General features: G+C 35.5%; 4 protein-coding genes across 6 annotated transcripts; 1 reads left to right on the forward strand and 3 right to left on the reverse strand.

The window, feature by feature from the left end:
- The first annotated feature begins 245 nt into the window (after positions 1 to 245).
- Positions 246 to 3,638, forward strand: BDCG_04182. Of its 3 annotated transcripts, none has more exons than XM_045419844.1 (8): positions 246 to 723; positions 807 to 915; positions 991 to 1,916; positions 2,006 to 2,159; positions 2,238 to 2,323; positions 2,442 to 2,757; positions 2,857 to 3,029; positions 3,105 to 3,638. In XM_045419844.1, the coding sequence occupies exons 3-8, from the start codon at positions 1,552 to 1,554 to the stop codon at positions 3,256 to 3,258; spliced, it is 1,248 nt and encodes a 415-aa protein (XP_045280783.1). In that variant the 5' UTR covers positions 246 to 723; positions 807 to 915; positions 991 to 1,551; the 3' UTR covers positions 3,259 to 3,638. The 3 variants fall into 3 exon arrangements, with proteins under 3 accessions (XP_045280783.1, XP_045280784.1, XP_045280785.1); XM_045419845.1 differs by having other exon boundaries at positions 994 to 1,916; XM_045419846.1 differs by having other exon boundaries at positions 296 to 716; positions 864 to 915; positions 994 to 1,916.
- A 5,328-nt stretch (positions 3,639 to 8,966) lies between these two features.
- Positions 8,967 to 9,155, reverse strand: BDCG_16878 (uncharacterized protein; the record flags this gene model as incomplete). Its single annotated transcript, XM_045426064.1, has 1 exon — positions 8,967 to 9,155. One exon carries the CDS (start codon positions 9,153 to 9,155, stop codon positions 8,967 to 8,969), a length of 189 nt encoding a protein of 62 aa, XP_045280786.1.
- Positions 9,156 to 9,906: 751 nt separating this feature from the next.
- Positions 9,907 to 10,161, reverse strand: BDCG_16879 (uncharacterized protein; the record flags this gene model as incomplete). The annotated part of the gene is made up of 2 exons (XM_045426065.1): positions 9,907 to 9,991; positions 10,016 to 10,161. 2 exons carry the CDS (start codon positions 10,159 to 10,161, stop codon positions 9,952 to 9,954), a joined length of 186 nt encoding a protein of 61 aa, XP_045280787.1. The 3' UTR covers positions 9,907 to 9,951.
- A 4-nt stretch (positions 10,162 to 10,165) lies between these two features.
- On the reverse strand, positions 10,166 to 11,393 carry BDCG_16880 (uncharacterized protein). Its single transcript, XM_045426066.1, has one exon. It carries the CDS (start codon positions 11,334 to 11,336, stop codon positions 10,173 to 10,175), a length of 1,164 nt encoding a protein of 387 aa, XP_045280788.1. The 5' UTR covers positions 11,337 to 11,393; the 3' UTR covers positions 10,166 to 10,172.
- Positions 11,394 to 13,027: the final 1,634 nt, after the last annotated feature.

The raw sequence follows: 13,027 nt of genomic DNA on the forward strand, positions 1-13,027 counted from the left end.
CAAGAGAGCTAGCATAAGCGAGTATTAGACGAGCGTTGTAGTAAGCTGATGATGATGAGAAATATTGTAGTAATACGATGTTGGTGGCGTTCAGTAGTGTATAACCTCTTTTTCCTGACAAGACGTAACTATGGTGAGGGCATTGACTGTGTTTCCTGCAGTTCTTCGCTTATCCACAACTTGCTTGAAGGCTTAAATAACTAAGTTAACTAGTTCCTGTCAAGTTGCTAGAACGAAGCCAAAAGCGGAAACCAAGACTAGCCGAGCCGCCCAAGTCCATATCAAAACGGTGCGATTGCGATTGATGGATTTACGTGGACAGGTATATATGTATGCGATGTCAAACATATGCCGAAATACTACGTACAGCGTAACTAGTGCATGCGTAGAACCTACGTGCATGGCCAGCATCGGCATATGACCGATTAAGTGAACAATTCGAAGAGGATTGTTGCCTCGAAGTGGTGTCTGCTTGCTTCTTGCAGCCCAGTGAGAATGGGGATAGAAAAGTGAGAAGAAACGCGAGCAACCGATGCTCCTCTGATGTACTTTGATTGTCTCATCTGATCGGTTCACTGGCATCCAGATTGGATTAAATAAATCAATGATTCTGAGTTTTCCCTATCACGCACGCTGAGTAACTACAACAAATTACCCCTCGGCCCAATTCGTCGTATAGGTGTTCAGGGTAATAATACCTAGGGCTACGCGATGTTGTGAGAGGTGAGATTCTCGTTATTCCGTTCGTGATACGAATGAACTGTTACTTGTGAGAGGCAAATATGCTAATAGGCAGATTTTTCTAGAATTTTTCTAGATACACAGTATCCAATTTATACAAATTCCCATCTGACCCTCGCTAGATGAGAGCTTCACAACTTCAAAGATTCGAAGAAGATGTTCATCATCTCAAATGTAAGAAGCAGCTATGTTAAGAACGCTTTGGGACAAACAACTAAATAAAGATTGGTTCATTTGACCAACACAAAGCAGTCTCCAACACGTCATAGAATTTATACTGGATAAACCCCCAGCTGTTAGCTGTGCAAAGCATCAAAACAAGCTTTTTGGACAACCCCTGCAGAAAATGAAAAAAGTTCGAGTTTGACTGTGAAAGACAAAGCTGATGGGGAACCTGAAGTGGCGTTTCCAATCCATACTTGTGACTCTTAAAAAGGATTCAAAGTCCATCTCACAGACTGTATCTCGACAACGGGGGAGATCCTCAGCTCTAGAACACCGACTTGGGGAAAAAAAATATCATTACATATGCCTCGACAAATTGACGTGGGCAGAGGTCATAAATACCAAGTCTTTGGTTTCGAACGAGCTACAACCAGAACTATCATGAAACCAACCCGATCCCGTAAAGGAGTTTCAAGTCATCAAGAGACCAGTGTGTGTTCTAGGTCCACTTGATTCCAGCGCGCCAAAATAGCAGTACACCACTCCAGACTTGCGGCTCTGGGGAATTCAGTGATTTTCTTCCAGTCAGTTCTGGGTTTGCAAACATTTACCGACGCCTTGGTTACAGCAAGCTTCGCATCACGCATGTGGTCTCCCAGGCCAATTGTTATGTTGGTTCATGTTAAAATGTTGGGTTGCATAGCATTTGCAAGCAGCACGCGGGGCGGAGGTAGGTTCCCGGATTGCCCTACGACTGACCACGATATGTACATAAATATCATCGTGTCTTCCGGCCTGCTGTTTAAGTTTCTACAGATCATTTCCTCTTTTTCTTTCTTTCTTGTTTCTCTTTTTGGTTTCTGTAATTTCCATGACAGGAAAGCGTTGCGTTTGAAAATCAATCGCACAAGGCCCAGCATGGTTTGGCTCAGACGAGTCATTCTTTTCTTGTCTGTGGTATGTTCAGTTGTTTCAGCGCGGTGTACCACACCAGGACAGCGCAAAGCATGGTACGCATATTCTTCCCATATAACTGGAAGAAACAGGCGTGCTCTAACCCCGTTCCACTGCAAGAGTTAATGGCTGATAAAAATTGCAGGCACACTTTGAGCAACTCTGAGAAACAAGCATACATCGATGCTGAGCTCTGTTTGATGAGAAAACCACCTAAAACCGCTTTTAAAGGTGTAATAACACGGTTTGATGATTTCCAAGCTCTTCATGTGCACACAGCATATATGAACCATTATGTCGTATGTTCCCGCTATACCACGAAGAGCCGATACAACAGTCGTTCGAAGCCGATGGCTAATTTGCGATATATCACCTAGGGAGCATTCCTTCCCTTCCACCGGTTGATGACGTATAGTCATGAGGCTGCGCTTCGGGAAGAGTGTGGCTATAAAGGCTACCAACCGTGAGTTCTGTCTAACCCGTTTGCGTGTGTTACCACACAAAAACCTGCCGGAATAGCTCTGTCGAGTAACCACGTTATATATAACCTTCCTAACATATCCCGGAACTTGAATTTCCAGCTATTGGTATGAGCAAATGGATGCAGGGAAATTTTCCTCATCTGACATTTTCGACTCCGTCTATGGCTTCGGCGGCAATGGGTTTGGGAGGGAAGGCTGTATCACCGACGGACCTTTCGCAAACTATACAAGCCCGTTTGGACCGGGATCCGAAATTAGAACCCAGTGCATCGATCGAAATTTCGATGATGCGGTTAGCTTAGGCACCTCCCGGGCACGGGTGGAGGACTGCACCTCTAAACCTAACTGGATATCAGCATGGAATTGCATCGAGCTGAACCCTCATGGTGGTGGCCACAATGGCGTCGGGGGCCAAGTGAGTGATGCCTCAGAAAACCATTTCCCGCCCCTGCACCGATTTAGATCATGTTCGTGAGGTAAATCTAATAGGTATTCATTTTTTCACTCTCGTTAGATGGCCAGAGGTGGCGCTTCCCCCGGTGATCCTATCTTCTTTCTCCATCACGCCTGGATCGACAAGTTGTGGTGGGACTGGCAGGCGAAGGACCTTCCAGCGCGTCTGTCTGAGATGGGTGGAACTAATTTTGATGAAAACTCCGGCTTCCCTCCCGGTCCGCCAGACTATCCGTAAGTTGCCTATTTCTTCTGCCTTCATGCATGAGATTTAAAAGGAACTAATTTTGGTAAAACTAAACGCGACAGACAACCCGGAGCAATGCCCGGTGATCCGGGAAACATCACCACATTAAATCACGTCCTCTTCATGTTTGGCACTATGGGCGACGATAAGATAATTGCCGATGTGATGGATATTCAGGGAGATTTCTTATGTTACGGGTACGTAGATCCAGAGTAGTTTTGAATTTGAAGCTTTCCTACCAGTTTCGCTCGAGAACCACGAAGTAGACAAGAATTGCTAGGTTATTATTATTACATATTAGAAAGTAACTAGCAAAAGGTGATGCATTTACTTCCAGCTTTCATTGTGTTATTTTCAAGAGACTGTCAAGGGCCAAGGTCCAAATCACGGGTTTAGTTTGGCTGCAACATTCATACCGGAAAAGCTTAGGGTTATTACACGACCGGATTATGGCTGTTCTACTGTTTCAATTGGTGACATGGTCACTGAGATAGTATAATGATGAATGAATGATGAATCACTGTAAATAAGTTGTAAACAGAAAAACTCAATTATCATATTAATAATGTTGTCATTCAATCTATACAATCACTAATTCTAAAAAATATCTCATTTATTGATATCATTCTTTATTAGATATTAATGTGACTCATCACTCAACAAACTCATTCACTTAACAAACTGCTATTTTTTCCATGAATTCCTGCAACTCTTCAACTTCAATGACTTAACAAGTAATCACTCAATTGAATTAATAATTAATTTCTAAATATGCTGAGATTGTAAAGAAATTCAGAGTCAATTATATTATCTTAATACAGCAGTTTAAAAATTAACAGATTTTCAGAATAAAAATAACATTAATTTAATATTAAAATCTTATAAATACTGAAGAATAATATCTTTTATTTTATATTAATCAGTTATTTAACACAGTTTCTCTGTGATATTTTAAATACTGTATAATTTTATATTCAAAATTATTAAAATATAAATAGAAATTAACTAAAAGTCTTACTTTTATAAATAATATAAAATAAAAATTAATAGTATTTTTTTATACTCTGAATTGAAAGACAAATCAGATAGATAATAATTTTTATTTTAAATAATTTTTTATTCATATAATTATAATTTTTGTATTTCTTTTAATATATAATTTCATGAGTTTTTTACTGATTTTATAAAAGGTGTAAAACTTACTTGATTGAAAAGCTTACTAGCTTGTGAGAAGTTATATATCTTGAAGAATAACATTGTTATGTTGTAATCTAACTACGCGAGTTACACTAAATGAATAGATTGAGGTGATACATGACTAGAGTAGATGTAGTAATCATCAACACCTTCTCTTACTATATCATGATCTATAATAAGTCATCACCCGGAGCCTTCTTCATTCTCAAATCTTTCAAAAATGCAATAATAATTAATTACATGAATCAGACTCTGATTTCCTCATTAGAAAAGATGTCTGTACAGCAATAACTGTAAAAATCAAGAAATACATGCAAAATTCATTGATTCACTGTATTATTATTATCATTCAATCATTTCTTTCTAATCTCTTTCAAATCAATTCTTTTGATAAAATCTTCAAACGCAGGCTTTGTCAGTGACTTGATAAGCCTGTCAGCTATATTCACTGTAGAATTAACATGTTTCATCATAATTTTCTCTTTTTCAATCAAATTGCAGAGAATATAATATCTAATCTCAATATAATGTGATCTTTGTGTTAAGAATTCTCTCTTTGCTAGATCAATTGCTCTCTTATTATCAACTTATAGATGTGAGTATATTTTCACTTTTTTATCATTTATTAACTCAGTATTATATAACATATCATTCAATCAGATTATCTCACAAGCTGTCTTACTAGCTGTAATATATTCAGCTTCTGTGATTGATTTAGCAATAGATATCTGTCTCTGCAACTGCTATGAGATCAGTGACTCATTAATCAATATAATATAGTCAGTAGTCAATTTGTATTAAGAATCTGCTCTCACTCAGTTCAAATCACAGTATGTTACAGAACTCAGGCCATCTTCTATCTTCTTCTTGTACAATATGTCATGATTTTTCATCTTCTTGACATAATGTAGGACATGCTTCAACACTGCTCAACATGCTTTATATGAATACAAGTTAAAACACAAGAAATAGTTGACTGTAAATACCAGGTCTGATCAGCTGCTTGAGATTAAATACTGTAATAATCTCAATTCTTGACAATATCTTATAGCTGTAAAGTTATCATTCAATTCATCATTCTCATCAGATGAAAATTTCAGTCATATACCTGCTATTATAGAGGTCTCTGCAGGATTCATCTTATTCATATCAAAATCTTCAAGAATCCTCTCAATATAACAGCTCTATATAACTGCTAGATTGTCATTTCTCTGATATTTGATCTTCATCTCAAGATATGACTTAGTCTCTTTAACATTCTTTGTCTTAAATCTCTTTGCAATCTCTCTCAATACTCAGTCTAATTACTGTTCTTAAGATCTCATCATCTGATAATTATTAATATGCAATATCAGATAGATCTTACAAACAGAGTGATATAGAAATTCACTATTATAAGATGATATCTTGAATCTCAATGTAGTTAGATACTCTGTTGTAAGGAAATACTATACTCTTGTGACTTACTTCATTTTATATAGACTCTGATAAAGTAATCTTATCAAGCTCTCTCTGCTATACTTAACATCTGTGAGTAGTTACATATAGATCATCTCATTCTGTGATAGTATGCTATTCAAAAATGTGAATACATAGTCAATTAATTTGATCTTTCATTCTTTGACAGTTGATATAGTAAATAGACTGTGTAATATAAGCTCTGATATCACTACAGTATACAATCTTGTATAATGAATACTCTGCTGTTGCAAGAACTCTCTAATCACTCAGTGAGTTTTAAAGTGAATGATTTCTTTCTTATTATTGAATTTCTGATCATATACTCATTTATCTGTAAGAATATTCATTTTCAGAGTCTTCTCAACAATAATATATATCTTCTTCTATTTAAATATCTTAATCTTCTTTTTCATTGTCTCATGTCAATAGTCTCAGTCTGAACTTCTTTTAACTTCTGTCAGCATAGTTAATTGATCTGTCAGAATACTTAGAATAGAATCATTCTTATTAATAGAGTCTTCAGACTCTTCATTCATGACAAGCTGTGTCTTATTATCTAGAAGATAAGTTAAATCAATTATATTCTCTAAGTTCTCATTGACAATTATCTTCAAAACATCTGACTTTTTCTTCACTAAATGTTATAGTAAGTAGTGCTGTCATCTCTCTCTGACATTCAGAATATTCAATTCATTAGACAATTCATTGAATTCTCTCACTGTATTTACAGGTGTATTTACACTCATGTCAAGAGCTTTATCAAATATGACATCTCATGCAATCTCAAGATGATGTGCAACAGAATCTCACACATGATATTAATGTAATTCTTGATATTCAATCAGCTGTTATTTCTTGTCATCAGTTCTATCTGCAAGCTTATTTAACACTTTCAAATTCTTCTTATAGACCTTGCACTCTCATCTCTGTATTCAATGAACAGAAGATTGCATCTCAGTTCATACTTTAAAAGATGTAAGTGATATTTCTTTCTTACATTCAAATATCTTTGTTAATATTAAGAATGTGTTGATTATCATGATCACAGCTTGTATTATCTCATCTCAGAGCTCTTTCATCAGCTCACTATTAAATAGCAAGCTTCTTGTCTTCTTTGTAACTATTTAATTTATATGTTCTGCTGAGTCATTTGATTGTGATGTATCAGATGTAGTTGTTTCATACACTATTTCTTTACTCTGACAGTAGGTTTTAAGTTCTTGACTTTTGAACTCTTCTTCATCATCTCAGTGTAGAGTTTCAATTCAGTGTTGAGTAGTGATCTCAATTTCATCAATAAAGGTTATCAAACATGCAGTGATCTCACTCTTTGATATCATAAGAATAATTCACCTGTAGTGTGTAGTATTATCTGTAATACTTATTCAATAATTAGCTCTCTCTTGAGTAGAAAGATTGACTTCATTATATAGTATACAGTCATCATCTGTAAGATTCATGAAGAATCTCATCACAGATTTGATAGTTCTTGTTATTAAAGTGAATGTTGAACATGTCATTTTTATCTGTACATAGGTCTTGCAGAATGACAAAGCTCTGCTATCTCTTATTCTCATTTCTAGTTATGAATCTGCTGTCATTTTTGCAATATCTGTGAAATTCAGATATTCTAGCTTTTAATGCCATTGCATCATTGTAAGTTCTATAACCTTTGTATTATTTCTTTTAGATAGTGTTAATATTATGTCATTACTCTTTATCTGCAGTGTATTCACAGGTTTAAAATCATCATTGAGTATAGTGAATCAGATCAAGTCTCTATATGTGACTGGTCTTTTCATCTCATAGATATCATTCTCATTTAATCTTACTGTAAATGAGAACATGCAGTCAGAAGACATAATCAACATAGTATGATTATTCTTATATATCAACTGCTTATAGATATAACTCTGATATACAAGCTTATTCATACTCATGAGATTCACTTCTAACTTCAGAACATAGCAGATATCATTTAATAGCATATTTATCTCTTTCACTGAAATCTTTGTATCTTCTATAGCTGCAGCAGAGATCATCATTTTATCTGCTATTTTCAACATTACTTTCACCTTCTGAGGTTTTGTCATGATAAGATTTCTGTGAGATGTGGCATGAGTATCTGATTCAGAGTCTAGAATTCAGGTATCTTTTTCTGTCTGATCACTCATATAGACCTTTTCCTTGATGCAAAATACTTGCTTTATAATATTGTAAACAGAAGCAGTATCTGCATTCTCTGCATTCTTATCTTTATTCTTGTTTCTATTGATGTTGAAATTTGAATTCAAAGAACATTTCTCAGAGTATTTCTTTCAACAGTTAGTCTGAATATGATTAATCTTTTGACAATGATAGCAGGTCTTCACATTATTACCTCTACATTCAGATTTGAATTCAATGTTCTTGTCTTTCTTATTCTTGTCTTAAGCATTATTCGCGGGATTTTTTGTGGATTCAGTACTACTATTTTCCACAGTAGAAAGGTGTAGAAGTATGTCATAGTATAATCTTATAAAGTCTTCTTCTAAAGGTCTTAAATTGTTCTTATTGATCTGGTTCATTCTATTCTTTATGAAGAATGCTCAATCTCTATTAACTTCTGTCAGTAATCTATTGAAAAACATAATATCTTCAATCTTATATTTCAGATAAATATAATCAGTTCTGATAACAATTAATTATTCAATAAAAGCTCTATCAGATTCTTTACTTTTGAAGATTATTTTAATAAACTCTTTAAATAAATAAGTTCTGTGTACAGCAGGTCTCTTAGAAAAGTTATTCTCTATAATAGTTTATAGAGTATAAGCTGATAATTTGAACTTCTTAAGTATAGTGAAATGAGTCTTGATCTGCAGAGCAATTACAGACTATATATAATTATATAATCAAAGATTGCATTCTTTTCAGAAATATTATATATTTATAATAGTATTCTTATTAAAATCATTATCTTTAAGAATATCATCAGTTTCAGACTATTCTGCAGTTAAAAGAATTTCCTCTCTTTATATTAAGTAGTTAATGAATTCAGTAAGAATAATTAATCTTTTAATAAGTCTTACTTAGCTTCTGAATTCTTCAAGAACTTTTATTATAACAGATATCTTCTCTTTTCATTAAAGATATTCTATCAGATCTGCTCTTATCTTATTATCTACAGAGTTATCTCTACTAGTCTTTATTCACTTAATCTCATACTGAAGTCTTGTAATTTCTAGTCTCATGTGAGTCTTCTCACTCACTGAGCTATTATTATTTCAGTTATTTAAGCTCTCTATATTGTCTGACATCTCACTGATATCTTCAATCAGATCTTCATATTTATTGAACTTATCAGACTGTTTCTCTGCAATAGTTTCATTCAGCTCAAATGCCTCAGAAGCTGCCTTCTGATTCATTATTAACATTGACAGTGATCTGTGATCTTGTGTTTGCTGCTCTGGCATTTTCTCATTTCTTCATCTTGAAGATATGTATTCTTTTGTTAAGTCAGGTGTCCCCCCGGATCTTAGATTAACCATGGATTCAATTAATCAATAAATCATCTAGGCACGCTTGTAATGATGCGTGGAGATATCAATTTAGCACATTATTTCAGCGGTTTTCGTTGCTTGCGAAGGGCTTCATAACCTCTTGGAGGATAACGTTGTTGTGTTGTAATCTAACTACGCGAGTTACACTAAATGAATAGGTTGGGGTGGCACGTGACTAGGGTAGGTGTGAGAGAGGTTGAACGTGGTTGGTTGTTATTATCTAACTAGTAGCTAGTGGAAGCTAAATATATGTGTGTGGGTCACGTGGGTTAGGGCTTGTGTAGTAGCTCCAACACCCCCCCATGCTACGCAGGCCAGTTAATCCATGCAGTCAAAAGCGCCCAAATCATTCAAATCTGCAATAAAAATTAATTACAAAAAGTAGAGTCTAGTTTCCTCATAAGGACTAGCTCCATACATGAAAAACATAAAAAACATGCAAGAAGAACGCTCAAATCCATTCTTTCAGTATTGGTATTACCCCCAGTTGTTCTAACGCCGCGGGATCTCATTCTTATTATTTTTGTGGTTTTCATCGTCATAGGCATAGGCATAGGTCATCGGCATAGGTCATCGGCATAGGTCATCGGCATAGGTCATCGGCATAGGTCATCATATGGGCAATCGGCATAGGTCATCATATGGGCAATCGGTGGCCCGGCATCATATAGGCACTGGGGCCTGGCATCGTAGGCACTGTGGCCTGGCATCATATAGGCACTGGGGCCTGGCATCGTAGGCACTGGGGCCTGGCATCATATAGGCACTGGGGCCTGGCATCGTAGGCACTGGGGCCTGGCATCATATAGGCACTGTGGCCTGGCATCATATAGGCACTGGGGCCTGGCATCATATAGGCACTGGGGCCTGGCATCGTTATCGGTATTTCCATCGTTTTGGCGTCGATATTGGCGGTCATCATGAGCATCATTAGAAGACTTGCTCAGTATTGTAGCATACAGGTGTAGCGGCATCATCATCATTGACCTTCTTTCTATTCTTCCAATCCGCAGGTCGTTTCTCTGGGTGTTCAAACCAGCAGCTTGGTTCATCATGGCCTTCCATCTTGCAGGCAGTGCATTTCTTCTTGGTGTTCTTATTATCCTTCACATCCTTGGTGGCATCTTTGTTATTCTTTGTGTCATTTCTGGCATTTTTGTCATCCAACGGCAGGCGGAGTAGTATATCCCTGCAGAGATCAAGGAAATCATCTTCTAGTGATGTGGCATTATCATCCTTTGCTGCATAGTCCATGCGATCTCTGATAAAGGTTGACCACTTCTTGGTGAGGCCGTTGAGGAGCTTGTCAAAGAATATGAAGTTGGGGATATTAGCATATCCAAGGCGGATATACTCAACGCGGATTGCAAGCAGGCGTTCTATGAACAAGCGGTTGAAGCCATCATAGGTGGCAGTTGCACTGATATCATTGAATTCCTTGGACAGGCGGGCTCTGCGGATTTCCACCCATTCTGAAAAGGATGCTGCTATGGCGTTCCATAGAGCAGCAGAACTCAGGGAATCTTGGGGTATAGTAAAAAGAGATTTGGCTTCAATAGAAACAGAAGACCATACAAAATTGTATAGCCAGGAGTTGCGTTCCTCCCAGAATCGTTTCATATCCTTAGAGGCATTCTCCAAGGGCTTGCTAGTGAGGATATCTTCTGTATGAGATTGCTTGACAACAAGCAGGATCTCTTCCTTCCAAATGGAGTAATCAGATGTTGATTTGAGAAGACCTGGTTTTTGGAGGTATTTGACGCGTTCGCGGAATTCTTGGAGGACTCTGCTCAGTGCAGGGGTATCCCCTTGATTCTGAAGGTAAGCAGCAAGATCAGGGCTTAGATCATTGCCATCATTGACAGTAGCTGTAGCAGTAGGATTGCTAGAAGCTCTCATCTGGCGTAGTTCTTCATCCATCTGGGCAATACGTCGCCTCAAGGCAGCAGCTTCATCAGCCATATTGTCGTTATCTTGATTATTGTTATTGTGTGGTGGTTTTCTCGCGGTTATTGGGGTTGGAAAGGATCCAGGTGCAGTAGTTTGATTCTCTGGGGTTTCTTCACAATTGGTTGATCTCGTATTGACAGGCATTTGATATGAGGTATTTGAATGAAAGAAGCAGCTATTTGAAAAGCTTATTGTATGATTATTGCATGATTATAATGCTTCGTAGAAGTGCAAGGGCTTCATAACCTGTGAGAGAGGTTGAACGTGGTTGGTTGTTATTATCTAACTAGTAGCTAGTGGAAGCTAAATATATGTGTGTGGGTCACGTGGGTTAGGGCTTGTGTAGTAGCTCCAACAGTAGGTGTAGTAATCACCAACAATATAGTGAAAGAATTAGTAAGTCAGATTATATAATCTGATACTCTCACTTATCAGAGTAACTATACACTATACTATATATAAAATTCACCTTCAAATCAAGTACAGATATATTAAATGACTGAAAAATGTATAGTAATAAAAAATCAGTTATAAGATTTATTATTTTTTATTCCTCTATCTCTTTATCTTCTTTATCTTAATATTCTTCTTTCAATGTATATATTTCATTGTTTTAAGTGATTTAATAAGCTCATTCACTGCGTTCTCAGCAGATGAAATGTATTGAATAGATATCTTATTCTTACAGATGAGATGCTAAAGAATATGAAAATAAACCTCTATATAGTTTAAGCAGTGTGAAATTGCTTTGAAGAAGAATAGCTCTATAACAGACTTATTATTAGTATGAATTATATAGACAAGATCATTGACTGTAATGAGAATAAACTGACTGTATAACTGTGTCTGAGATTAGAATCAGAATATTTAATAATTTTATTACTAATTTAACTGATCTTATTACATAGTTTTAAGATTAGATAGTAGTCTTATACTGTTTCAGTCAGACTTACTGTCTACTTTTATCACATTTTTCAAATAAGATCATGATTTTCACTTCTCAATTTAAATTCTTCTTATTGCTTTAAATGACTTTAAATCTCATTTAAGTGTTATCAAAAAGTGTTACTTTTTAAAAAATTAAACATAGTCTAAAAGAAACCTTAAAATGTTTGAAAATAATAACTTTATACTAAGAATGAGACTAAATAAAATTCAATAAGACTACTTTCTTATTTTTTCTCAGTCATAATCTCATTTTGAGATCTGATAAATAGTCACTTTGCATTTTTTTTTAATGATTAGTCTCAGTAGAATTTATACTAAGAAATGTATGAGATCAGATTAAATGAAATTAAATGTGAAATTTGTAATTCTGACAGTTAGTCTAGATGAGAATGAGATAATCATTATTATTCAGATTATTGAGATGAGATGAAATGAATTCAGTGTCTTCTAGAAGCTCACAGAGACAGATAAGCTTATATACAGTCTCAGAGAATATAATATATTCAGTCTCAGTTAATAATTTAAAGATCTCAGTTTATCAGCAGCTTTATCATATAACAGAGTCATTTATTGTATAGATGATATAACTGATAATTGAACAGAATTCTGAATCTCTATCAGCTTAATTAGTATCTGTATATAGACTAATCATGTGACCGTGTCTGAGACCAGAACCAGATTTTTTAATAGTCTTATTACTAATTTAACTGATCTTATTACATGATTTTAACATTAGATAGTAGTCTTATACTGTTTCAGTGAGACTTACTGTCTACTCTTATTACATTTTTTAAATGAAATCATGATTTTCACTTCTCAATTTAAATTATTTTTATTGCTTTAAATGACTTTAAATCTCATTTGAGTGTTATCAAAAAGTGTTACTT

Source organism: Blastomyces dermatitidis (genome assembly GCF_000003525.1).
Source record: "Blastomyces dermatitidis ER-3 genomic scaffold supercont1.4, whole genome shotgun sequence".
NCBI classification, from domain to species: domain Eukaryota; kingdom Fungi; phylum Ascomycota; class Eurotiomycetes; order Onygenales; family Ajellomycetaceae; genus Blastomyces; species Blastomyces dermatitidis.